Here is a 24,989-nt window from a genome sequence, read left to right as displayed (position 1 = left end):
ATTTGTAATACTTCTGGAACAAGCTGCATATTTTTAACTCAAAGACATTTTATGAAAGGCTCCTCATTACTATGTGCTGGGTGCTTCTGGAAGAGGCTCTGTATTTGCCTTCTGTAGGTTATTAGAAATAACAAATAATCAGAAACATTCAGCACATGTCTTTGGTTGGAATGCTCTCTGCAACTTACTGCACAGCACAGCCTCTTCTGGAAGCTACACAATGTTATTAGGGACATCTTCCCATTCCACAAAAACACTGTGCTGTTACTGAATATGGTGAAAGGCTTTTCCTATTGGTCTCAAGAAGATGACGCTCATCTAATTCTCTGTTCTTATTCTAGAAGCCCCTCTCAACTTCCAGGTGTAGCTATCAAAATTTTGATCTACAATCAATTTTCAAGCCCTTTACATAAATAACAGAAAATAAAAAAAAATCTTGTATGCAATTGCTGTTTTTCTCCTCAAACTGAGAGAATAATTGGTACAACTGTATTCATGCTGCAGTGGTGGAGCTAGCAGATAATGAGGAGAGATACCAGACAAAGCAACATAACCACAGCACAAACATGCAGAAAGTGTATGGATGAACCTATTATTTTTACTCTTTTTTATAAGTACTCTGGGTTCCCAAGTGACCAGCATCAACTACTGTTCTTTTCATTAGACAGGTGTTTAAATCATAGCCATCTAGAATTGAGTATTCTGGGGAAAAATAAATTGCAATAAAATTACAAATTTTCCATGATTTTTGTCAGAAAACTTTGCGAGTTCTCTTACAAGCAAAAACTACTTACTGGAACACTAAAGTTTTTATTCACACCTAACCTACGAAAATACTATAGATAAGTCAAGGAGAGCACTTTAGTTGGAATATCCTTCTGAATCTTAAACTGGATTTAGAAACAAATCTAGGAAAAGGGTAAATTTCTAGATGTGTGAGACATTGTCAAGGTGAAGTATATTGTGTAAAAAGAGCCCACACCTGGGATGCTGCTGTATTAGAAAAGCGTCCTCGGGAAGTATAATGCACTACTTCAAATGAGTCATTTCTGAATAGAACTTTTAGGGCAACACGCTGGATGGAAACACTCTGCTGAAAGAACAGCCACCTCCTTGTTTGTACAGCAGAGCAAGCGTGGTGCAAGACCAGTTTTGGACCTTCCAATCTCTACATGTCAAGCTGCCATGAATTTTAATCTTCGTGTTGCTCTTCTATTTTCATTCTTACTCAATTATTAAGGAAAAAAGCTCTCAACCAGAAAACAGAAACACACCAGAAAAGACCATCAGATCTAAGGCAATGCTGCCAGAAAGAGCAGCAATTGGATATGTGGCAGGAGAAATTCTTAGTACCACTTTACAGTGGGCTAAGGTTTTCATCTGAGCAGCCAGCAAGAAAAAGAGAGAACTTGTGAATGAAGCAGGGATGTGTCAACTGGACAGGCACCTTCCTCTCCACAACCTGTGTTGCTATTTATCTCAGTTTTTGTGTACCCTCTTGAATGCATTTCCAAAAAGCAGAACAAAACAAAAAAAAAAAAAAATCCAACAAAATAGATTACCAAATGGGAGGAGTATGTATAGACTGCAATGGCACATAACCAATGCACTGATCAGTTTTCCAGCCCTACAAAGCCAGGCTGTATTCCCCCCTTCCCCAGCCTCTCTGCTCTAGAGGTTTCATATGAAGACAACTGATTGTTTCTGACCTCCAAAGCCATTAAACTCCATCCTTGTATTTTACTTTCCTTGCCACAAGCAAAAGATGATTCATGTCTTTAATAGGAATTTGGGACAGTGTCTATGAAAAACAAAGGACTCTTCGCTGAAGTACACTAACTTGGACAAATGCAGCATGCAGACCTGCTGTGTAAACTGGCTCAAAATCAGCAATGCTCAAACTTTAATTAATTCAGGCTACAGAGCTGTTCATGTGGGCATTAGTTAGGATAGGGACAACCATTGGTTTGGTAGTCTGTATTAATATTAAAGAGAATGTAACTTTTGCAAACAGATGCTCTGCATTCACCTTCCTAACCAATTTCAACACAAACTGGTAAAACGAACTGATAAGAATCCTGTTACTATGACAGACCAGTTTCCAACACTGAAGGTTGGTCTTTAATTAAAAATGCCTAATACTGATACAGATCACATTGACAGCCATCAGAAAAAGAGGAAGAATATTGCTCATGGAAAATATGCCTACGGAAAGAGGGATTGATGTGGATCCAAAGTGTAGGACGGTCTCAAGAACATGAACATCTTTGATGGAAAAGTTCAGTAAATTGGCAACTACAACAGTAGCCAACAAACCTGAATTCATCTATACAATAATTAATAAAAACAGAAAGTAAAAGCAAAACTTCAGAATCAGACCTAGCCTTAGACATATAGCTGTGCTTAGAGAAGTGGTTACTTCTACTGACAGAATCTTAACTTAGCATAAGCTAACAGATGTGGTCCTTCACATAATAAACACAGTCAAATCCCCACTCTGCTAAAATTAACAGCAGCCCTGCCACTGACCCCTCTAGTAATTCCTCAAGTTGTAGAGATACCATTGGTTATGAATGAATCAACTGACTGAGATGATGAAATATATGAGTTTTATGGCACAGTACATCTCTATTAGTCATGTCTTTCACAAGTGTACAAAGCTGTATGTATGCGGTACCATCTGGTACCACAAAGAGCCACTGACTACAAAGATTTTTTTGCAGACAAGAATTATACTTTTAACTATATTATATATATGAGTATATAAATTAGAAATATAGCTCTTGACACTATAGGCAATTTTGTAGTCTGGTAACCAGTTTATGATTTTACCTTTGTGTATGTTGATGAGCTTTCTCTGTTTCTATGAATTGGTAATAGAACTGCATAGCTCCCAGGTTCGTTTCCCTCATGTTTTCATTTTCCAGATAATAAATATTTTTAAAATTAGCAATATTTTAAATGTTCAACAAAATATTTCTGTGAAAGAGTGATATGAGCATTAGCAAAACTATGATGGTGTTATACTTTTTTCTATTATAGACAAAGTTACAATCCCGGAAAAGGGATGCAAAGGTGGAAGAAGAAAAAGAGCAAAGAGAACTAATTACTAATTACTAATTACTAACAAAGCAGCAGATATTGTGCTGCACAGACCACTTCTGCTTGGGTAGATGGATCAGGCCAGCCCTTCAGTTCCTTCATACAGTGCTCAAGATAGTCACCCTAAAAAGCTTTTTTGAAGTATGAGTACTTTAGAGTATTTTGATATATGCCCAAATAAATAATGAGAACATGATGGCTATTTTTTTAGCCACGGATTTTACAACTTATCTTTCCTCTTCCCCTTGTGGATTTTGCAGGCTGCTGCGCTAACAGTTGAGCAACCTGTTACAGTGTCATCACACGTTGAAAATAAGACTTTTCAGTTCAAGAAGGAAATCTTATTGTGGAAGATCTTCTTACAAATTTTTTTGTATTTTTCCACTTTGTTGTGTCTTGGCCCAGTAATTATATGCTTAGGGAAAAAAATGCGGAAAACCTGGACAATGCTTATAAGGGAAACAGCATTGGAGCTTAGATCATTAGGATCTGCAGCCGACATCGCCGGGAAATCTCACAGAAAACAGGAGTTGTACTATGAGGTAGTAACAAAAGGACCCAACTCTTCCTGACAGATTTAATTCTGCCAAGGGTAATGAATGTCTTCTGTGAGTTTTGTTGTACAAGGTTAGGCTCCAGCACACTCACTATTGCATTTGGAAAAATTAGCACCAAGCACGCTGTCAAAATTTGCAAGAAAAGATGAGAGTAAATAAAATATAGCTGTGGACTTTGACTTTTCTAAAGCTGTATTGCTAGAGGTTCTAGCCTTCTGGCAAGGGGGCCTCTATCATACACTCTAAAACCTACCACATTAAAGTTTTAACTAATAAACAAGGTATTAGCATTCCTAAGGTAGTTACAGAAGAAAAGATTTCTCTCCAGACCTTCCCTACTTATTCCTCAAACTCTGTCATATTATGATGGGTAATGCATCAGAATTAATTACTATGAAAGCTGGTGAAGATTAAATGATGGGTGAAATATCAAAAAGAATTAGACTGAAAGGTGGTGAAAAGCCCAACAGCCATAAGCCTTTCCTGTGACTGTGCTGAAGAAACACTTGGATAAATGGAGACTGACACAGCAAACAATTTCTTTATGAAAGACCTTCAAACAGGCCTTCTATAATATTTCAAGTTGAACATATAAATGTCTAAGATGCCCGCATGCAATTTATTTCAGTACAGTCTACTAAGTCCAAAGCTTTCAAACAAAAACCCTCTTCAAATATTTCAGCATTTCTAACGAAGCAACAGGAATTTAAATTGACTCTTAGCTATGGCACAGCACAGAAGAGACTTCTGAATACATAATACTGCTTGTTGTCAGCTGCTTCACAATGCACTTTCATGAAAAATGTTATAGGTTAGGCACTTTCAGTATGTGGAATGTCACCTGGAAGAAATGTCATCAGAGTTGGCACTGATGTGATGTTGAAAAAAAACATCAACATTATGTACTTGGCATGTGTTCAGTTTGTGACCTCAAAATTCGAGGGAGGGTGGTCTCAAATGAACACAGTAAGTGTCACCAGACTCTTTGCTCTGCTTCACATGCACACAATACCACACTGTTCTTTTCAAAGCATTATAAAACAGTACATTATCTAACAGAAGTTGATATAGTAACTCTCACACTACACCTTTAACACACAATTTAGGGAATAAATTAATATCAACACCATTGCCCACTCAACAAAAAAACACTTTATCAAACTCAACAGTGGAGGACAAATCTTTATCTGCTGTGGATCTGCTGAAGGATGAGATCTGTTTTCATTTACTGATGAACAACAGTGCCAAGTGGTTTGCCTTGTCTTGATATGGAAAACAAAATAATAAAGAAATGTTTTGCACAGACACAACTAGAGAAGGAAACATTATGCCTCCAAATAAACTGTATGAATCATTGGAAAAATGTGGTCTTATCATTCCCTCACCATTCAAGTACATGACTGAAAGAAAGGATATCCTAACTGAAGTATCAGAGAAGGATGAAGAGGTCAGATTTCTTCTCAAGAAATTGCTTCCATGGGTATAGAGGCAGTAATTTTAAATCTACTACACTTTTGCACTGCTGAATAATTCCACATTTTTAAAAATACTCTGACACAGGTTCTGTTATACAAGTTTAATGTACTTGAGAAATGAATAAGTATGTGTATTATTTTAAAAGCACTCAAGACCAAAAACACAATGAGATTTTCATAACAAGTGTTTTTACCAAAAAATATTACATAAAAAATTAGCTGTAAAAATCGTGTAATTAAGCATTTCTGTTATTTCACAGCAAGATTTCACCGAAGTCAGAACTTTCATTTTGCGTGAGAGTGTTTTTGAATAAGCTTTCACATGGCAAGGATGACATTGCTCTGGGAAAGATACCCCATGACAGGAAACAGCTCATCCCTAAAACCAGACTGGGATGTAGGAGGCATGAGTTCAAATCCCCATACTATTTCAAGTGAATGAGGACTTAAATATGACTCAAGGAAGGAGACATTATTTTTGCTAGCTTGCAGCATTTGTTAATCACTTCTGAGAAGATCAGGGCTATGTGTACACAGAATTGTGCACAGGGAAATCGGTGTCTCACATTTTTATTTACACAAGGAAGTGTTTGCATCACTTTACTCACCATTCCATGATTTAGCCATGCTGGTATGAAATTATCAAGCAGCTTTGGGTAAACCAGCTCCCTGTCATAGATATAGATGCTCCAAAACATTGTCACAACAAACTAGAAAGAAGAAAAAAATAAGACATAATTTACATAAACACTTCTAAGCAATTAGCTATGTATTTGAGATAGTAAAGTGGGGCATCTAGCAAATGATCTGTGGACAGATACAAATATAATTGCTCTTCAACAAAACCTTGTTTCTATCAACAGTGTGCACCTGGGTCACTATTTGCATTTACTGTTCTAATTTTTCATTTCTCTATTTGACTTTCAGCCTGGAAAAAAATCTCTGTTTTTGACTTACATGCCTGTGGCCAAATTACAACTGAGTACTGTATTTTAGTAGCAGATGTGGCACATGAATAATGTTTCACTACTAACAGGACAGAAGTCAAATGGAAAAACAGGCAAAATATTACTTGGAATTCACAGGACATATAAATATGAAGCATTCACCTCTAAACAGAAGACTATACATTCATTTTAACACTTTTGTCAATCACTGAAATGGCACTATTAAAAAAACATTAGCCCTTCAGACAGTTTACAATTCATGTCCTAAGATCCACAGAAGAGTTCCCGCTCATTTGTCAATACAAAATTTGCTTTTGCTCTTATCAGAAACAATTCACTTCTAAACTAAGGGCAGGACAGATGACTCAGGTAAAGTTTGCACTAGGCTCAGCTTTTGCCAAAATGTCATTAATTTGTTGAAGATAACCTGATGTCAGAAAAACAGTATAAAACCTCAAAAAAAAAAAAAAAAAAAAAAAACGGAGTTAGCTAACCTTAGCTCGGAAAAAAACAGTCTCTAGTCTTCTAATTAAAATGCAATTTACTTTTTTACCTTGAACTAGAGCTCATAGTTTTGTAGTAACAAAAGGCTTACTGTTTACAGCAGGAGAAAATCATTCCTGGGCTAGGAGCTTTTCAATGACAATTCTGAGAGTACCTCTACATTGTAGCAACAACTCCAAGTTTAAAGCCCAAGACACAAGCATGATTTTCATGAAATCAGCAGGGAAGAATTCACTTTCATGTGAGCTGATGTTGCCACAATCTTACTTGGAAGGGTTAGGATTAATCTTGGGTAGGAAGTGAAAGTGCAAGAAATACATGGTGAAGAGAGTGCACGAATTACAAGAATATGTGATAGAATAAGCTGTTTCATATGCTTCTGACTGTGGGAAGTTAAAATTGAGGTCACAGTTTATCAATGGCACCTTGTTCTAGCCTCAGACAGGCATGCTTCAATTACAGTCATGTGAATGATCTGAAGCAGTGCGGTGTTCCCTCCATGTGCATACAGTACGTAGCTTGTCCATCTGTTAGGGTAGCAATAGATGCCTGCTCAGAATAAGCTTGGACCACTTGAATAGTGCACAGAGGCCAGGGAAAAAAAGGAGGATATAATGGGCAACCTGAAAAATACTGCAAGTGTAAAGCAACCCACAGGATGAGTCTCTTCTGGCATTAGCACAACCCAGATCTTTACACACCTGCTGACACATGAGTGCCAAGATATGAATAGCTGAACAACAGGAAAAATGGAAGGAAAATATCCTCTTCTTTATAGGCTTCCTAGAAGTTATGTACTATTACAGTGGGTCTCTGAGAACCTGTAAGACCAACTGGGACATAAAACAACATAGAGATTCAGGAACATGAAAAACTAATAATGTTTTTTTTTCCACATAAGTCTTACAGCAAGGAAAACCACCCAGAACTTTGTTGAACGGCATTACACTGAATGCAACAAAGCTGGCAGGCGTGTTTTGACCTGCGATTTCTGTGTGGAGCAGAATGGAACAATTGACTTTGCCACAGAGGTAAAGATAGGAGAAGAGGGGACATGCCATCTGTTTCTTAACCAAAGTCAGCCAAGGGATGGAACAAGATCAACCTAGCTGGTTGCAACCATCTGGAGTTACAGACGGCAAACGCTGCTTAGCAAAGCATTATTGCAGGGCAGACATAAGGTAAAGGAAGCATGCAAAAACAAAGTGTTACAGAACCAACCTGTCCCAGACACGAGACCAACACAACGCCCTGGGGAAGATCCCTCCCAGTGTCTGAATGGTTCGCCTTACCTTTCTTTATCATTTGCTCATTTGGATAGAATGAACCATACAAATGAACAATTTGGATTAAAAGAAAGCTACAAGAATTTCCTACTTAGTTTCCTTGGTTGCTTCTAAATTTGTTTACTTTGGTGAATAAGCAACTCTTGGTCTGGCAATTTAGACCAATGTGGTACTGGTACAATATCATATAGGCTGGGCTTTGCCAAGGACACACATTACCTTGCAGTAAAAAACAATGACACAGGAAGCTGTTTCTTTACACTGCCTATGTGAGGCTCAGAACTGCATCTCTTATGCTCATAATCTCATCTACCTTGTGGTACAGTTCATTACTATTACAGCCAGACTCACGGTACTACCCTCAAACACCAAGCTAAACAGGTTGCTCAGAGTCAGCAGATGGAATGATTATTTTAGGGAATCCAGTACCTTTCTTTTCTTTTGTATCCAAGCCAAAATGGCACAAACGTCACTCTTTCACCTCCTCTTTAGACAAACCTATGGCCTGGAAGTCAAGAAAGAAAACAGGCACCAGCAATTGCTTTTGCACTTCTTTGCACAGAAACATCCTAAGACTGCCAGTTTTCCGAAGATGCTGACTCCTTGGTTAAACGATATAAAAGCACAAGAGTCCTTCATTTGCTACTTCTCCTTTCTATGGCCATTACAGACCAAAGGGAAACTCAAACTTTCAAGCAGACCTTGGAAGCTCACTTGCGACAGGCATCCAGAATATCACTAAATACATACACAGCAGAGGAAATAAAATGAGGCTGAAAATAAAACTCTTGTTTTCCCACTAAAGGAGATACTCCTTGAGCTTTTATCTTTTGCATCTGAAGCTTCAGAGAATGGAGTGAGAAATGTGGCATGGCCATGGGAGAAATTTCAAAGGATAAGCTGAGGAATGGCTAGTGATTCAAGAAGCTGTGAATCAAAATGAAAGCAAAGAGAAACTAAGAGAGGAAAGCCAATGAAAAGAATTGCACAACTTGCTGTTTTACATGAGTCCAACCTAGAAATGTTATGCAAAAGAAGAATGAACCCAGTGGAACTTTATTTTCCTGCAATACGTATTTTTGGTTTTGGCTAGGCTGTACAGTTAAGTTCGCTCATTTCCTGGATGGCTTCATGACAAAAAAAAAAAAAGAAAAAAAAGAAAAAAAAGAAAACCTTTGACCTTGACAAAAATTTTTCTAAGTACACTGTTGTGTAGTTAAAGGTAGGTTTTCTGGCTGTCCCCCAAGATAGCTGTGGTTAAGTGCAAGTATAAATACGTTGCTTGGGAGCATGGTTGAGGGTTAAAGGCATTACATATAGAAGTGAATTGTTATTAAAAGCAGACTGCATTAAGAGCCAATCAGCATGGTACTGGCTTTATGTGAGAGAGCAAAGAGTCACATCAAGTGAAGTTGAACAGGGCCAATGAAGGAAATCACAAGGAGCAGGAGCTGAAAATCAGGGAACACTCTCCTTGGGGAAAAGAGTTCAGTAGTCAGATGTATTGCTTGCTCATGCCTCATCACCAGTTGTTATTTCACCACAAATGAGGGCAGATTTTGGCATGGTCAAGTCAATAAAAGTGCTCTATAGTTTGGTCAAATAGCAAGGCAAGTAGGGGATTGCAGCAAAAATGATGCCTGCACATCTTTACCAGATAAAAGATTTCTGATGAGTATTATTGATTTTCAACAGAAGAATGGTGATCAGCTTTCCTTTTAATTGTGCTAGTGCATTCTTAAAATACCACAGAGAAATAAAAGATAAGGAAACACATCTGGCTTCCTCTGTTTGGCATCACAGGCTTTTAAAAATACGAAAGTATAATTTAAGAATACGAAATCATTCTTGCCAATTTAGACTCAGGCTCAAACTGGGCTACTGAAGCTACAAAATATATCAGCTGTACAGTCTGTGATTTTGTAGACAGCAATCTCTTCTAATATGTAACAATATCCATTTTCTTTCTTTTTCCTATATCTAGTACTCACATTCTTAAAAACCAAGAAATGCTTGTTCTATCTCTTCTTCCCCTTGTATGGTACAAATTACAATAAACATATTGACAAAACCATATATAGTTTACACAAAACACCAATTAGCCACAGAAACTTGGCAAGTCCATGATTTACGTCAAACAAACAGAAGAGTAGCGATAGTTTAAAACACTGGCATGGGCTCTGCCTTTAAAATCTGCCTCACATTTCTTTAGCAGTGTAAACTACTCCCAACACAAACCTCCTTTACATTGATAAAGGAGTGGTAAGTGCACTCAGTATAGACCATTACGTGGTAGTGAATTTCTTAAAAGTTTTTTTCAGTGAAGGCTACCTGATCTATTAGGTATTTGAATAGCAACCTAGGCTTATAGTAACCTTAAAAATGGCTGGGAAGTGTTGCCCAGAGACTTTTCATGGAATATCACATTCCTGCAAAGAATACTGGCCTACTGATTTCTTATTTCATTCATTAAGTGTCATACTAAAATGAAGAACATTAGACAAACGGTAGTCATTAGGCCCTTCAAAGAGGTTAATGTTTATTACTCCATTCTCCTAAAACTAATAGCAGGTTGGCAACTCACAATTTTATTGAAGCCCCTGGATATATACAATGCACAGCACAACACTGGAAAGATTTGATTTACTGTCAAGATTCTGCAAGATTTGATTTGTTGCAAAGCCACCCAAGAAGACTGTTTGCCCTTGGGCTGGTTCTTTCCCTTCCTTTGGAAGGTGGGAGAAGAGGTTGGTGGTCAGACTTCCCAGGTGGTTTGCATGCAGTACTTTTTAAGGAAGTACAAAAAATGAAATGCTTTAGTTTGTTGCATGTTTTTTTCACACATCATTGTTTGACTTGGGAGTGGAAGCCCATTTTCTCATCTAAATTTCAGAACAAGATGTCTCAAGGGTTTCAGTAAACAGGAAATAAAGAAAAAAATGAGTTGAATAGCTCTTGAAAATCTGCAGTTAGTGGGCTTTAAAATGTTCCCCTAGTATTTGCATTATTCCCTAAACATGCCCTGACTAAAACACTGAGTGATAAAAACAGTTTGCATGTTAAGGTTACTGATAAGTGTTCAGCAAGACCACTGCTGTATCAGAAACTCAACAAGGATTTTATTTGTATCTGTTCAATTTTTCTTAGTGAAGATTCCCCTGTGTCACTACTGGAAACCACTGAGAAGCTCCAGAGAGAGTTAAGAGGCTGAGTCTTAAAAAAAAAAAAACAACCTTCATTTCAACTTACATTGTTCTTTTTTGGAGTGAGGAAGCTGTTAAAAGAATATGGGAAATGAGGGAACTTTAACTATTTTCCTGCAGACACTCTGTTTTTTATTAACTTCCTCCTAACAAGCATATCAGAATTTCATCAGATATTTTCTTACACATAAATAGCTCTTTAAAAAAACAAAAGCCAGCATCAGACATTTGCTACTTTAAAGCCCTGAACTCTTCCTACCCGTAACCACACCAAAGGAAAGCAATGCCAGCCTGTGGCAGATGCTGCTGTCCCACAGGCTAATGCTCGGGCATGTGGTAGCTGTGGTGTGGTGAGGGCTGTCAAAGAGGTTCAGGTTTTGGGAAAGAGCTGCCTTGGCGTGGATTAGACATGTGAGCCTGGGGCAGGTCATTAAGACCAATGCTACCTTCTGAAGCCCTGCTGCTTGTCTCCCAGTAGCCAGAAGTAGAAGCTACAATAAAAATAACCTTTATAGGATTTCTTAATTAAAAAAAAAAAAAAAAAAAAAAATTAAAGAATATGTGGTTAATATCTGTTCACTCTCTTGGGTACAAGGTTTCCTTTAGGAACAGAGAACATCCCTTCAAAGAGCATGGCAATTCCTTGCTATTTTCCGGATTTTTTTGGTCTAAGAAGTTGTTTCTGTTTGGAACCATAGAGAAATAAGCTAGCTCCAGGTATTCAAAATGCCTCTTGGGAAGTGTATAGAAGTTGCAATTATAAGTCTGGAGCAGAGGATGACTAGCAGAGATTCCTTGCTTACCTGTGGCAAGAGAAACAGTGCAGAAAAGAAACGTGACAAACACACAGCTGAAAATTACTTTCAGAATTGCCAAGAAAGAATGAAGCTGAAATTCTCCGAGATTTTGAAAAGTTTTAAGGTAAGAAACAGTGCAAGGGTAGAGCAATACATCAATATCACGTTGGAGTTAAAAGATGCAGGAAAGAATCCCTGAAGAGTATATTTTGATTAATGTAAGGGCTTATGGTTGCATATTGAAAAAGGCAGTTAAAATATTTAAATAAAGACAAATAATGTAACATTGCTTTCATTCTTCACTTCTAGTATCAATGCAGTAGGAAAAGCAGCTGATGCCAATCACAGTCATAACTACCTCATAATTCCCAAGTTCCCTTAAAACACAAATGTAACATTTAGGTATCTGCACACATAAACACATATTTGCAAGCTTGATTATTTAAAAAAAAAAAAGTATTAGTTAATATTCCTCTACTATTGCTCATGTCTCTGAAGCTTTAGGCAGGGGTTGGGTGAGCAAAATCCCTGCAGCACTCCAGCAATCCCAGACACTTGTAAAGACTTTCAACTCAAGAAAGACATTCTGAGAATCTGTGGCTGAAGAACCAAATTTGTTACCCAGCACAAAATGCGGCAGCTCCCAAGAGGTGAGCCAGCAAATGCAATAAGTGGAGGCTACCAAGTAAGTTTTATGAAGTGCTTCAGATATGCTTTGTGTTTCCTAGGTTTGCAAAAGCATTCTGTATTTCCTCATACATTTTTTAATCCTACATAAATAGCTAAATCACATTTTAATAAAGCATCTTTGAATAAATCAAATTATAAATGATATATCAATATGCTAAGCTAAGTGCTCTTAAATGACAATGACTGGCAAGCTTTCGTGAAACAGTGCAACTTTTGAGTCTTCATACAGTTTTCTAGTAGTCCTACAAAGAAAAATAGGGAATGTATTTCAAGCTACTGAACACTGAAATTAAAAATCAGAAACCAAGATTCATCCCAAATGACAGCAAAAGTAATACTTTAAGGCAGCCTAAACTTAGAAATAATCTGTGAGAGTCACACTTTGATGTAAAAACATATGAAATTCTGGATTTTCAGTTGTCATCAGTGTGGTATCAGATACCTCCTGACACTGAGCATCTTTTGCTTCTCAAAGTGAGGTGCGATGTCCCAGTGGAGCAGAAAGAGATCCAAAGAGTAATTTTTTCTTTTGAAAAAGACAGTAAAAAACATATTACTCTATACCTTCTGTGTGATTATTTTACATTACTAACTCCTTTTTTTCCTACCCAATTTCTTCTGCCAACTCTGAATCTCCCATAGGTTTAACAAGGATCGACCTGAATTTTAGCTTCTCCATGATAGAACAGCATACAGATTGAGCTCCAGTCAGGCAGTTACAGAATAAAACATGTCAGCACCTGCCTTACTACTATCACACATGGTGCAGAAAAAGCCCAGGCTCACACTAAAGATCTTGCTGGTAAAATTCATATCTGAAATGGCTTCTACCATCTTCTACTTTAAAGTACATTTTTAAAATGAACAACATTAATTTCAGAAATACTGGTGATATCTTACAGCAGTGACATTCAGAGTTGTTATAATCATGTTTATCATGTTTCTCCCTGTCCATGGTCTCATGGGAAGAGGTGCAAAAGCCTTCCAGCTAGGAGAAAATCAGCAACTATCCAGACTGTAAACACATGCAGATTAACACTACACTTACCACTCCAATGGGGAAAGCCAGAACAGCCATCATCCAGTCACGGAGGGAAATGAGTTTTTTCAGCTGCCTTTCTTGCTCTTGATTGTCATTTCCTTTAGTGAGAAGACTGGAAAGGTCAGTCAATACGCAGATCCCAAAGAAGACAGCCTGGATAACCTGCAAGAAAAAAATTAACCATTCTTGAGTAGTGGAAACACCAGACTTCAGAAGAGAGAAGTGGCAGTGCAAGCGCAGGTGAGGGATATTGCCTCAGAACCAAGGTGGTGAGCAGTGATCCAGTATGAGTAGAATTTGTTCACATAAAACATAAAACCAGCTTGAGATTCCAGACTGGAAGTTATCTGGGTAGGTCTGTATTAACTTAAGCTAGTTTTCTAACTGTTTGTCCAAAAGAGTTATGTCCTGAGAGCACTGAAATAAATGCTATGAGGAGGATGACAGTGACGGGAAAACACACTAATTAGAGAGTTAGTAAGATAAAAAGAAACTTGATTTGTGGGTGTTGAGTTTCAAGTCCATTACCTCGGACAGAAGACCCTGTCATTGCTCTATGTATACCTTACTTTTCATGTGTCCGGTTCTGGGCTCCCCAGTCCAAAACGAGGGAACTACTGGAGGGAGTTTAGTGGAGGGCTACAAACATGACTAGAGGCCTGGAACATCTCTATTATGAGGAAAGGCTGAGATAACTGGGACTATTCAGCTTGTGTAAGTGAAGACAGAGGGGATCTTATTCATGCTTATAAATATCTAAAAGGCAGGTGTCAAGTGGATGGGCTCTTTTCAGTAATGCCCAATGACAGAACAAAGGGCAATGGGCACAAACTGGAACACGGGAAATTTCATCTTAACATGAGAAAAAACTTCTTTACTTTGAGGGTGACAGAGAACTGGAACAAGCTGCCCTGAGAGGCTGTGAAGTCTCCTTCTCTGCAGATATTCAAAACCTGCCTGGATGCTTTCCTGTCTAACCTGCTATAGTAAACTTGCTTTAGCAGGAGAGCTGGACTAAATGATCTCCAGAGGTCCCTTCCTACCCCTAGGATTCCTTGATTCTGCTTCTGGGAAAACCTGTGCAAATGGAAGGACTGTTTCAGTGGTGGCATTCCCACTTGCAGTTCAGTCATGTGCCACCTGCCAGGCGACGGAGCTACAACTACAACCCCTACATTACTCCATAAAACTAGGCCTCAAAGTCATGGTGCTCATCTCAGAGGTGGAAAATGTGAGAAGCATTCCCTGTGGAAACAAATTTAAAAAAAAGTGATTCTTTCTCCCACAGCAGGGCTGTATCTGGGACTTCTCCCTGCCCCAGATGGCAAAAGGCCTCCCGGAGAGACTGAGCCCCCATCACAGGTGCTGGCAAATCCACTGCCGCACTTCAGCAAACAAGTGACAGAACAAGCAAGTTGCGGGACTTATTCAAGCTCTCTTTTCATAACATTTGTATGTTTACGCATTTGTGTGCAATATTGTAAGATAGTCTCTCTTGTTACATCATTAAATTTAAGCACCTGAACTCATGAATTTGGTACAACCTTTGTTTGTCTTAGCTTGATCACTGTTTTTCTTCCCCAATTAACTTGTAGAATGGTAATGTTAGCTTTGGAATGCTCCCGCCTGAGGACAGACCAACTTGCTCATCTTTTTTAGTACAGTTCAGAAAAAGCGTACAAAGATTGTTTGCTCCATGAGCTTGGAGCCCAGAACACAAACCTCCATGCACTGGGCAATCTCAGGTAAAAAAAAATACAAAACATGGGCTTGGATCCCAAACTGCAATGTGATTCATCAAATAACATACGCATATGCTTAAAATACATATGAGATGTTTTTCAAAACAAGCCTGGAGTACTAGTTTGAAAGTCTCGTTTTAAACTTCAGCATTCATCTAACTGGGAGCCTCATACTAAGAAGCAGGCCATCAGTAAGAAATACAAATAGCACATGTCCAGATTGTGAAAAATAAAATTTATTAAGTGCAGGTATCTGCAGAATTTAGACTACAGTAAGTACTGTAAGAAAACACCTCAGGACAGAGGACACTAATTTGGAACAGGGGAGGAAAGGAGAGAGGAAGGAAGGAAATACCAAACAGATGTTGGCTACTAGAAAGAAATCCACAGAAGTGTAATGGTTGGATGGATTAAAGTACATTCCCTTCCTCAACGATCCTCATATAACCCAAATACTTGTAAATTCTGGCTGTAAAGCTGTGAACGACAGACATTCAAATAGCCCCTAAATATCCTGTCATCAGCATAATAAAGGAGCTGCTTGTAATTCTGCTGCCATTGCCCTCCCTTCTCCCTGCTGCAGCTCCATATAATTTGCTTGATAAATAGCACAGAGCATACACCAGCAACATTACAAAACATTCCCTGAAGCCATGAAATGTGACAGACTACTAATGTTGGACCTGAATATTCGGCTAGAAAAAGGTACTACTTCAAATGACAGTCTGAAAAAGTTACCAACTTCTACATAATTCCTGAAAAACACTGTAAATAAAAGTTGGGGCTCCCTGGAGCTACATAATGGCACAAACCCCTTACGCACTTTTTCATATTATTTACGTGAAAGAAGCACTTAGTAGAAAAAAATCTTGCCATATTCAGCCCTGTTTTCTACCAGACAGATGGCCTGTTTTGGAGAGAAGGAATAGAAGCACTGATTATGTATTTGCTTGAATAAGAGGAGAGATTATACCATCTACTATTTGCTAAAGAGCATGAAAGAAGGGAAAAGATTTGGGACAGGACTGGAAAAAAAAAATTATACCTAACAATAATGAGATCAATCTGGGTGTAAAGCAGTTTAGGCTGAGTACCAGGAAATAATTCCTAACAGGGAGTTCTACCAGACCATGAAATAGTTTCTCAGAGGAAGTGGTGGAAGCCTCATTGCTTGAGTCATTCAAACTGATATTGGACAAAACATTCAATAATGTACTGCAGGGAACAGTATTACGCTGGCTGGGCTTGGACAAGTGACTAATAGATTGTTTGCAGCTCTAACTACGATTCCCCGAAATGGTCTCTCTACAAAGTAACAGACTCAAACAACCACACACCCACTTTCTGAGGGAATTCAAATCGTACATCCACTAATCAATCATAAACCGAACAGCTTCTCTCTCCATTATCCTGATACAAACACATTGTTTCAAGGGAAAATATAATGATATCATGGAGAATAACTGAAAATTCCTAAAGGGAAAGACAGTACCCAAACACTTCAGAAAGTAGTTACAAAATAAACTGTTCTACAAAAAGACTACAAAAAAATCCATATAGGAAAGAGAAAATTATATATTTACTGAGAACCGTATATTCAGAGCCTGTAGCGTTCAGGGAGGAACATTTCCCACTTATTTGCACAAACTGCATATGTACAAGCACTACAACACTTTTTTCTCCCTTTCTAGAACGTACGAGAAAATCTGTCTGACAATATGAACTTTCAGGATTAGACTGAGGATGGCCAGAGCTCCATGAGTCTCAGGAGCATAAACTGAACAGCCAGATTCACTCACAATTTACATCCTTTGTGGGTCTGGCATAAGGAAAGCGTAGCATGCAGCTATTGGTGCTTTATGGTATGAAACAAATTTTTGAAGTCCACGCTCCTCAGTCTGAATGCTACAAAACAGATGTGAAAAGTTCACAGCAAGCGAGAAGAAACTCTCTCCAAGCAATATTCTCCAAATTACCCTGACATTACCTCAGATTTAGGATCATATTTTCAAAACAAGGGCCTTCTTTTGAAAATCTGCAGGTGGTGAATCTATACATGGAACAGCTCCAAACGTTAAGCAAACAAGTGAGGTTTTTTTTCTTGGAAATGTAAGCAATAACAGCGCTTTGGAGGAAATATATTCCAATTTTTACCTCTAACTACAGGTTGAAGGAAAACAGTCATTAGAAAATGACAAATACAGATTTGACGGGAAGCAGCCACACCTTCCTTACACCATGTAACAGTGATAGAGGCAGAAACTTGTAAACAGAGTATGGTAAAACAAGCAAATCATTGAAAAATGTATAAAATACTTTCTCTCTATTCCATTTTTTCCCACTGAAGTCTGAAGGGGCAAATGCTCATATACTTGATACTACAGTACCTTTAAGCTTTGATACACAGTGGCAAGTAGTGAAAATGACCATCTACTGTTATTTTAGTGCAAAACCATAAGGAGAGAAAAAAATTGCTACGATACTGCAGGAGAAAACGGCTAGGAATAGAAGATGAAACCAAGCAACCAAAAAACCTTCTCAAACAGTGAGATCTGTTCAGATCATGTATCAGAAAAGATTGATTTTATTGCACCTCATAAATGATTAGAATCAAGCAAACTAATCATACGTGTCTGTCTCCTTGAAGAAAACAAAGGTTTGCTTCAGTAGGACAGTTTTTCCACAAGATGTTCACCGAAGGATAGCAGACAACAGCCTCCCCATACTCCCCCGATTTCTTGGAGGCAGCCTCTGAGGCTCAGTGGCAGAAAACATATTTCCTCACAGACCTTTCTTCAGGCCATGCAGACTCCTTTCTCCCCACGCTGTTGAACTCCACAGCGCAGATACAATCTGCACAACCAAGGTCAATGGAGATTCTGTCACCATTCTTATCAAGGCAGAAAAACTACTATTAAATACACTGAATCTAGGATTTAATTGCCCATGGACTGAGATCCTCTTTCACACTAACTCTCGCAACCAGAATCGTTCCTTAGACCTCATGGTAGGAGAACTGGAAAAGGCTGTGGAATTACAGACGATTCATAGGTATTTTTTGCTCTATCTGCTTTTGACAATGAAGAATTCACTGTCCTCCAACATATCGTTTTAAAGATCATGAGAACTTACAAGATGTTTTGTGTTCCCCTCTGTGAAAAAAAGCATCTGAGTAGGCTGTGAAACAGCCAGGGCAGCCAGAATAAAACCTGTGAGTAACACCCAAAAAAACCAGCAAAAAACAAAAAAGTATGGGAAAAATGCCCATGCTTGTGCATGAAGTGCACTTGGGCATGTGTGTGTGCAGGCATACATTACTACCTCTCTTACCCTGGTAAGCTTCCACTGGTAAGATAAAAGTGTAATTAGGAAAGACCCCAAGAGTTTGTAGATATAACCCATTTATAGGAAAACTGACTCCCTACAGGCTGACACCTCAGGGCCAGCTGCTGCAGAGCCAACAGGGGGCAGCTCCAGCCCCAGGCATTCGGGACCTCTCTGGAGACAGACAGGACTAGGATAGGTGGGAAGGTCAGCCCATGGTGGCATTGAACGGAGCCTGACAAGACAACCTTGAGCTCTACCCATACCCAGAACCAAATTGCTGGATGTTATAGTTTTCTCCAATTCTGCATATATAAAACATGGTCTAACTTCCTTTTTGAACAACATGACTATGATTTACAGCCTCAAAGCATCTCCTTGTCACCTTGTGCCTCTTTTGCTTTCCTTCCTCCAGCCTCTAGACATTATTACTTGTCTTGCAAATATATTATGATTCAGCAATCAGGATGACTCTGTTTCAAGAAGTGGAAGTAACTTAGGTCAAATTTTAACCCTATGTCCACTGTAAGCACAACTGATTGGACTCTGTTTTGAGACCATGCTTGGTTAGGATTGTAGAGTATCAGACAGCACACTAGCACATGTAGACATTCCTGCATCCTATGAAAGCAGCTCAATGATCTGAAGTTGTGATACACTGAGCAAGTCCAGGTAAATTGATAGCAACAGGGTACCTTTGATAGAAAACACATTGTTTGTGGGACAAAGCCACAGGCTGCAGCTATTTGTTACATCTGTTACTACTGTTGACTGAATGAAGCTATAGATACTTGTCTGCTGCCAACCCACTGCTGCACAAAGTCCTGCTGCTTTTAGTCTTGGCAGTTCTCTTCCTCTCTCTATACCTTTGTTAGTATTGATAGCAAGCAGGTGATGGACATTACGCAGTCAAGTGCTAAATCTTCACATAGGAGAAGCTGACTTTAGATCAGTAGAAGAAAATCACTGTTTGCAAACAGTTGAAAGAAATGAATGAAGTGAAATATAGACATAAAAGTAAGAAGCAACAGCATTTGAATTATTAAAACACAGGTCAGTGGAAGATGTCTAATTAGTAAATTTACAGCTAGTTAAATTCATGTGCAAACACCTTGGAAAACCATTAGGTGTGTATGCAGAATCATTATTTCTTTGCAAGGAATGGGGAAAAAGACTTGTATTTTAGAGGCCAGAGACAGAACAGCATTACTCTCGAAGTTCATTGACTGATGAAGGCTGGGGCAGACAGTCAGTCCTCCTATCATTTGGGGAGCAACCTTCTACACTGATGCCAGTACTACGGCTGTGTTGGTTTTGTCTGTCACAGCAAATTTCAACAGTGTCAAGGCTCATAGACAGGGAATGTAGCCTCTGCCCGTCAAAAGCCAGCCTGAGAAACCAAACACACAGCACACAGACAAAAAGGAATGGACAAGGGAAGAAAAACAGAGTCAGTCAATGGAATACTAAATGCAAATGCTATCTACTTTATTCTGAGTTGCTTCATCGTTAGGAATCTGAAAATACGCTTTTCTCCTTTCTCTTTTATTTACATAAATTAGAACTTTAACTCAACCAGTAAAACACTGTACTTACTCCTATAGGAAGAGCCATTAGAAATTTGCTAAGTGCACATATTTTACACTGATGGACAACGTTATAAATATCTAGCACTGCCCTCATCCAAAACAATGACTCATGTCTCCCTTTACAGCCTTCAGTTGGGGGTGGGCTCCTGTCACCAGGATGTCACATAAGAAGTCTAGTCCTTACTCGGAAATGTAACTTAATTTTCATGATTTAATCATATGGTGTGAACCAGAGCTTATAAAACATGCCCAATCCCTTACCATATGATATATGCTCAGAGACTGTTTTAAATATCCTTCACTTTCCACATAACCCCTGTAGTGTTTTCCTCTGAAGTCCACCAGGATTGCTCAAGGACAGGGTTTTAAGCCAATGAGATTTTATAGGTACACAAAAGAAATGCAATCATTATGCATGGAAAATAAACCTGTTTAACTCTTGCGTCCAGTTTTTAAAGGTACTACATCATTTAAGCCCAAGTACTTAAATAACTACTGTGGAACAGGGACACAGCTAAGTTAAAGAGACCTCGTGTTTCTAACAAGAAAGACACACTGTAGAATTCTACCTCTTGGAACATGTGATGTGTGTTTTTATCTGCACAGACAGAAAACCAACTTTTTCTGTAAACTAGAGCAACTTAAATAAGAAATTACAAAGCCAAAACAGATGTGGGACCCTAAAATGTAATTTTTATAGCACTGCCTTTCAGCCTCTATTAGAATTCACAATTGCCAATAATGAAATAAAAACAAAATTGAAATATAATGCAGTTATACTGGATGCACCACTTCTTTTCTCTCTCTACCTACCCAGAGAAAAAACCCTTACAACACTTTGGAGAGGATATATCTCAGATCATTCTGTCTTAATATGATTCTTGATTTCCTTGCAATATTACAAGTAGTCTCCTTAATACCGTTCCTATTTCTATAATTACATTTATAATTCCTTACCACAACAGATCAAGCTGGAATATGGTATCAGAACTGTTTGGTAAGGTTTTAATTTTTAGAGGCAAATATATATACATATATTACATATATATAAACATATATATACATATACTTTTTACAGTGCTCCCAACAACAACAAAAGCTGCTCAAGAGGACAATTCAGACAACCATGTTAAAGTACTACTATAGCTCAGTTATGCTGCATAGATGACATTTCCACCGTGATCTCAGCATGAGAGGCCATATGCCATCTGCTCAGAAGTGCTAACAGTGTGGCATCTGCTACCACTATCAGGTGAAGAGATGAAATGGACAAACATATAAAGTAATAATGACAAAAATCTGACTAAATGCTCAGAGAGAGTTAAATTTTCTCAAATCTTCTGCTTTACTTTTAGCTGTGTCATTCCTCTCTATATTCATGTCTTCCTTCTTCCTCTAAAAACCATAGGCATTTTTCTGGATGCTTTTGAGTTACACATGCTTGGATATCTTATTATGATTTTAACTAATACACTCAAAGAAGCAAGTTCATTGAATCAGCACTGAAGAAATTATTATTCTATTTTTATCCTTTTGATTTTAAATTGTTTTGACTAAACTCATTTTCTAATAATCCCCATTTTGTTCCTTACTCTTTTGCATTGTGTATAGAAAAGCTGCCATTACTACTTATTGTATCCTGCTTATAAGACAGTATAATTTTATTAAACTTATGTAATCAATTCAGCAAACATGTCTAATACAGTTTATTCAGAATAGATTATGATTCTATTAGGTTATATCTTTTATGTTTCTCTTTGCTAAAGCCTAATCTTATTAGGATTATACTGCTCAGAAGTCTATGTCATTATTTTGGCTTAAATGCTGGTTTTACACATCTCAACATGATGGGTACAGTCTCTGCAGAGTGGCCTTGCATTCAACCAGCAGGAATGGCAGCTCTCTAGACAATGCTTGGGATAGCTAGCTGAGACGCTAAGACTTGTTCTGCAGCTGTCTGTGCTAAACTGAGCTTTAGGATAAGGTTTCTGATGGCTGGAAAGTCCCTAGAACATTATGGGTTAGCTAATCCCAAAAGAAATTAAATTTTATTAAGTACAGAAGTTTCCCAAGGAAATGTCTTGCTTAAAGTTCATAAACTTCAGCATTGCAACAACTTTTTCATGTTTAGAAATACTGTTTGAAAGCCACTAGAGGGAAGCAAATTTGACAGACAAAATTTAAAAAAAATATATAGAATCCTTAAAGCATGACAGTGGCTGCTTTTTATACTTTTTCTTTTTTAATGAGTAAGGTAATTGCTGAACCTACAAAAGGCAATAACTGATATATCTCAGCAACATGGTTTCAGAGTTGGGAATGTAAATGGAAAAGGCATTACAGTCTTCTGAGACAGCAGCCTCAGCTCTCTCCTAGCACGTCTGCAGGAAATAAAAGATTGTAATCCCTCTGCCTTCTGAGCACTGCAAAAGCAATAAAGAATGACTCCACATGCCAGTCCAGCAAGGTGGGCTATTAAGTCATACCGTCTCAGTCAGACCATTCTCCCTCTCCTTAGGGAAGACATGGGAAGGAAACATTATGCCACCTCTTCATATATCCAAACTATCAGCAGCACACAAACTAAGTCAGTCATCATGAAAAACAACTTAGACTGCAGCAAAAGGTGCTGTTATTCAAGTTCCACTTAGGGGAAAAAAAAAGAAAAAAAGAAAGGCCATAATCCTGTACAGTAATGACGAAGCACATGGTTAAATGAAAGGTTATCTAACGTGCTATATTGTCCTCATAAGTGAGACTATTCTTTACAAAACATTTCAAGCAAGGCAATATATGTTACAAAGAGCTGCAGTTCATGGGAAAAAAAGGAAGTGTTCATTATCTTACATCTCTAATGAAAAGATGGGAAAACCCTGACATAAACTAACTGCATTTAAATTAAGTATTAGAGAGAGGTTGAGTGTTCACTAGGTGTGTGGCATTTCAACTCTGAATAATGGTACTTCCCCACTCACATTGTCTATCACAAGAATAAATCTCAAGGAAAATCAAGGATTTGTTTCCCTACGGCCCATTGGTGAAAGTGGGGCACAGAGCTGCTCAGGGTCATGCAACAAGCCAGCAGGGAGCAGGAAGTGAACTTGGAGCCCTGATCTCCAGGCAGCGCTCTGACAATGGATCACACTGTTTTCTGTGCGCCTGCACTCCCACTTATATTACAGTCAGTTATTTCACTGCATATGAGGAAAGCACTCCTGGCTTGCTTAGAGAAGTAGCAAGGTCAATTTCTATCCCTCCAAACAAAGCCATACGATTGCTGTATAAATTCACTTTTCCCCTCACACAGATCATGTTAATCACAACTAAGACCTTTTTTTGCCTAGCTGTATCTTTCAAAGCTTCCGAATGGATAAATAACCTAATCCTTGTGCCAACCAGCAAGAGTCACCAAGTTCAGAAATAAAACCGTTTTGAAGAGCTTGCACAGTGATTTTGAGCAACATTAGACTGAAGAAACCTTTTGTATTTTTTCTTTCACTTGTTCTACTCCACATGAGTTTGTGGGGCTGCAAACTGAGCATAGCATACAGTATCCCTGCAGGACAGAGCACTGGACAGAAGAAACACAGTCGTCCCATCCAGAGCCACTTCATCTGCTTCCTTCAGACTGTCCTTGGAGGAAGATCCTGAAGAGCAGATGGCATGGAGCCCTATCTTGCCTTATATACTGGTGAAGGCAAACACCCCCCTTCCCCTTTCTAACTCTAATCAACATTTGACAGTTTCCAAACTAATCTTTTGGACATTACTGTTTACTGTTTTTATTTGCTCGTTACTTTTTATTTCACTTTCAGAAGGAAAATAAGGGATTAACTGGAGAAAAGTCTAAAAGTACACCTCCCTGCACATGTTAGTTAGCTGTTTTATACCAACTACTTGACATCACACTAGGTTCCAAATTTATCCAGTTTAGATTCTGTCTGCTCTGTCATTGTACACATACTGATAATCAGAAGATAAACTTTTCTTTCTCAGTAAATGCCATAATTTTAACAATAAGCTGTCCCTTATCCTTCTCTGGGAAACAAGAGGCCCAAATGACATCTCGTGGTAGTAGAGAAAGCAGCGGATTACTACAGAAAAGAAACCTGTGCTTGTACAGTGACTGCATTTTGCATTCCTTGTGGCAGAAGAGGCACAAAGCAGTACGTTGTAAAGCACCAGCCTACACATGTGGGAGCCCAGCACAGAAAGAAAGGCATCTATCTGTGCCTGTGGAGGGACACAGACAACTGGTCAGCTGGGCAGATACTATCAGGAAATGCACAAGTGTCACGTATCTTCCACTAACACTCTCAGCACTCTATGACCGATGGAGCAGATAGGTGTGGTGCCCTCTGCGGCTGCAATTGCAGTGCAGCTGGGGATTAGGGCTGTGCTGTACACACTCTATGCTGAGTCACCCAAAGAACTCCCTGGGCAGTCCCAGGAACTCCCCAGACAAATTGTGCAAGAGGAAATAATGAGCAGAGCCCACACTGGCCCCACCAGAGGTCAGGGGATCGATGGAGCCCCAGTCTAGCGTGTCTGACAGATGAGGGATGATGTGACAGGGCTGGGGAGCCAGGGAGTTGCAGCAGCACTGGAACAGCCCAGGCGGCCCCAGCTCTGTGCTCATGCAGGAACTGATGGGCTTGTGCATTTGTACTAGCTCTACACTGGATGGGGCAATTCCTGCACGCAGCAGAGATGATTTTAACTAGTCAATAG

General features: G+C 38.7%; 1 protein-coding gene across 1 annotated transcript in view; it reads right to left on the bottom strand.

Moving 5' to 3' along the window:
* Positions 1-24,989, bottom strand: part of AIG1 (androgen induced 1) — a 118,713-nt gene that overhangs the window by 67,350 nt on the left and 26,374 nt on the right. Inside the window, exons 2-3 of the mRNA XM_042894680.1 lie at positions 13,610-13,765; positions 5,743-5,844 (exon numbers count right to left, since the gene is read on the bottom strand). Of these exons, the coding sequence (XP_042750614.1) occupies positions 5,743-5,844; positions 13,610-13,765 (258 nt within the window). The remainder of the gene's footprint in view (positions 1-5,742; positions 5,845-13,609; positions 13,766-24,989) is intronic.

Source organism: Lagopus leucura, unplaced genomic scaffold (assembly GCF_019238085.1).
Source record: "Lagopus leucura isolate 7727_CA_CO unplaced genomic scaffold, USGS_WTPT01 Super-Scaffold_73, whole genome shotgun sequence".
Lineage (NCBI taxonomy): Eukaryota > Metazoa > Chordata > Aves > Galliformes > Phasianidae > Lagopus > Lagopus leucura.
The sequence above is the reverse complement of the archived record's forward strand: the minus strand, read 5'-3'. Positions and strand labels throughout refer to the sequence as shown.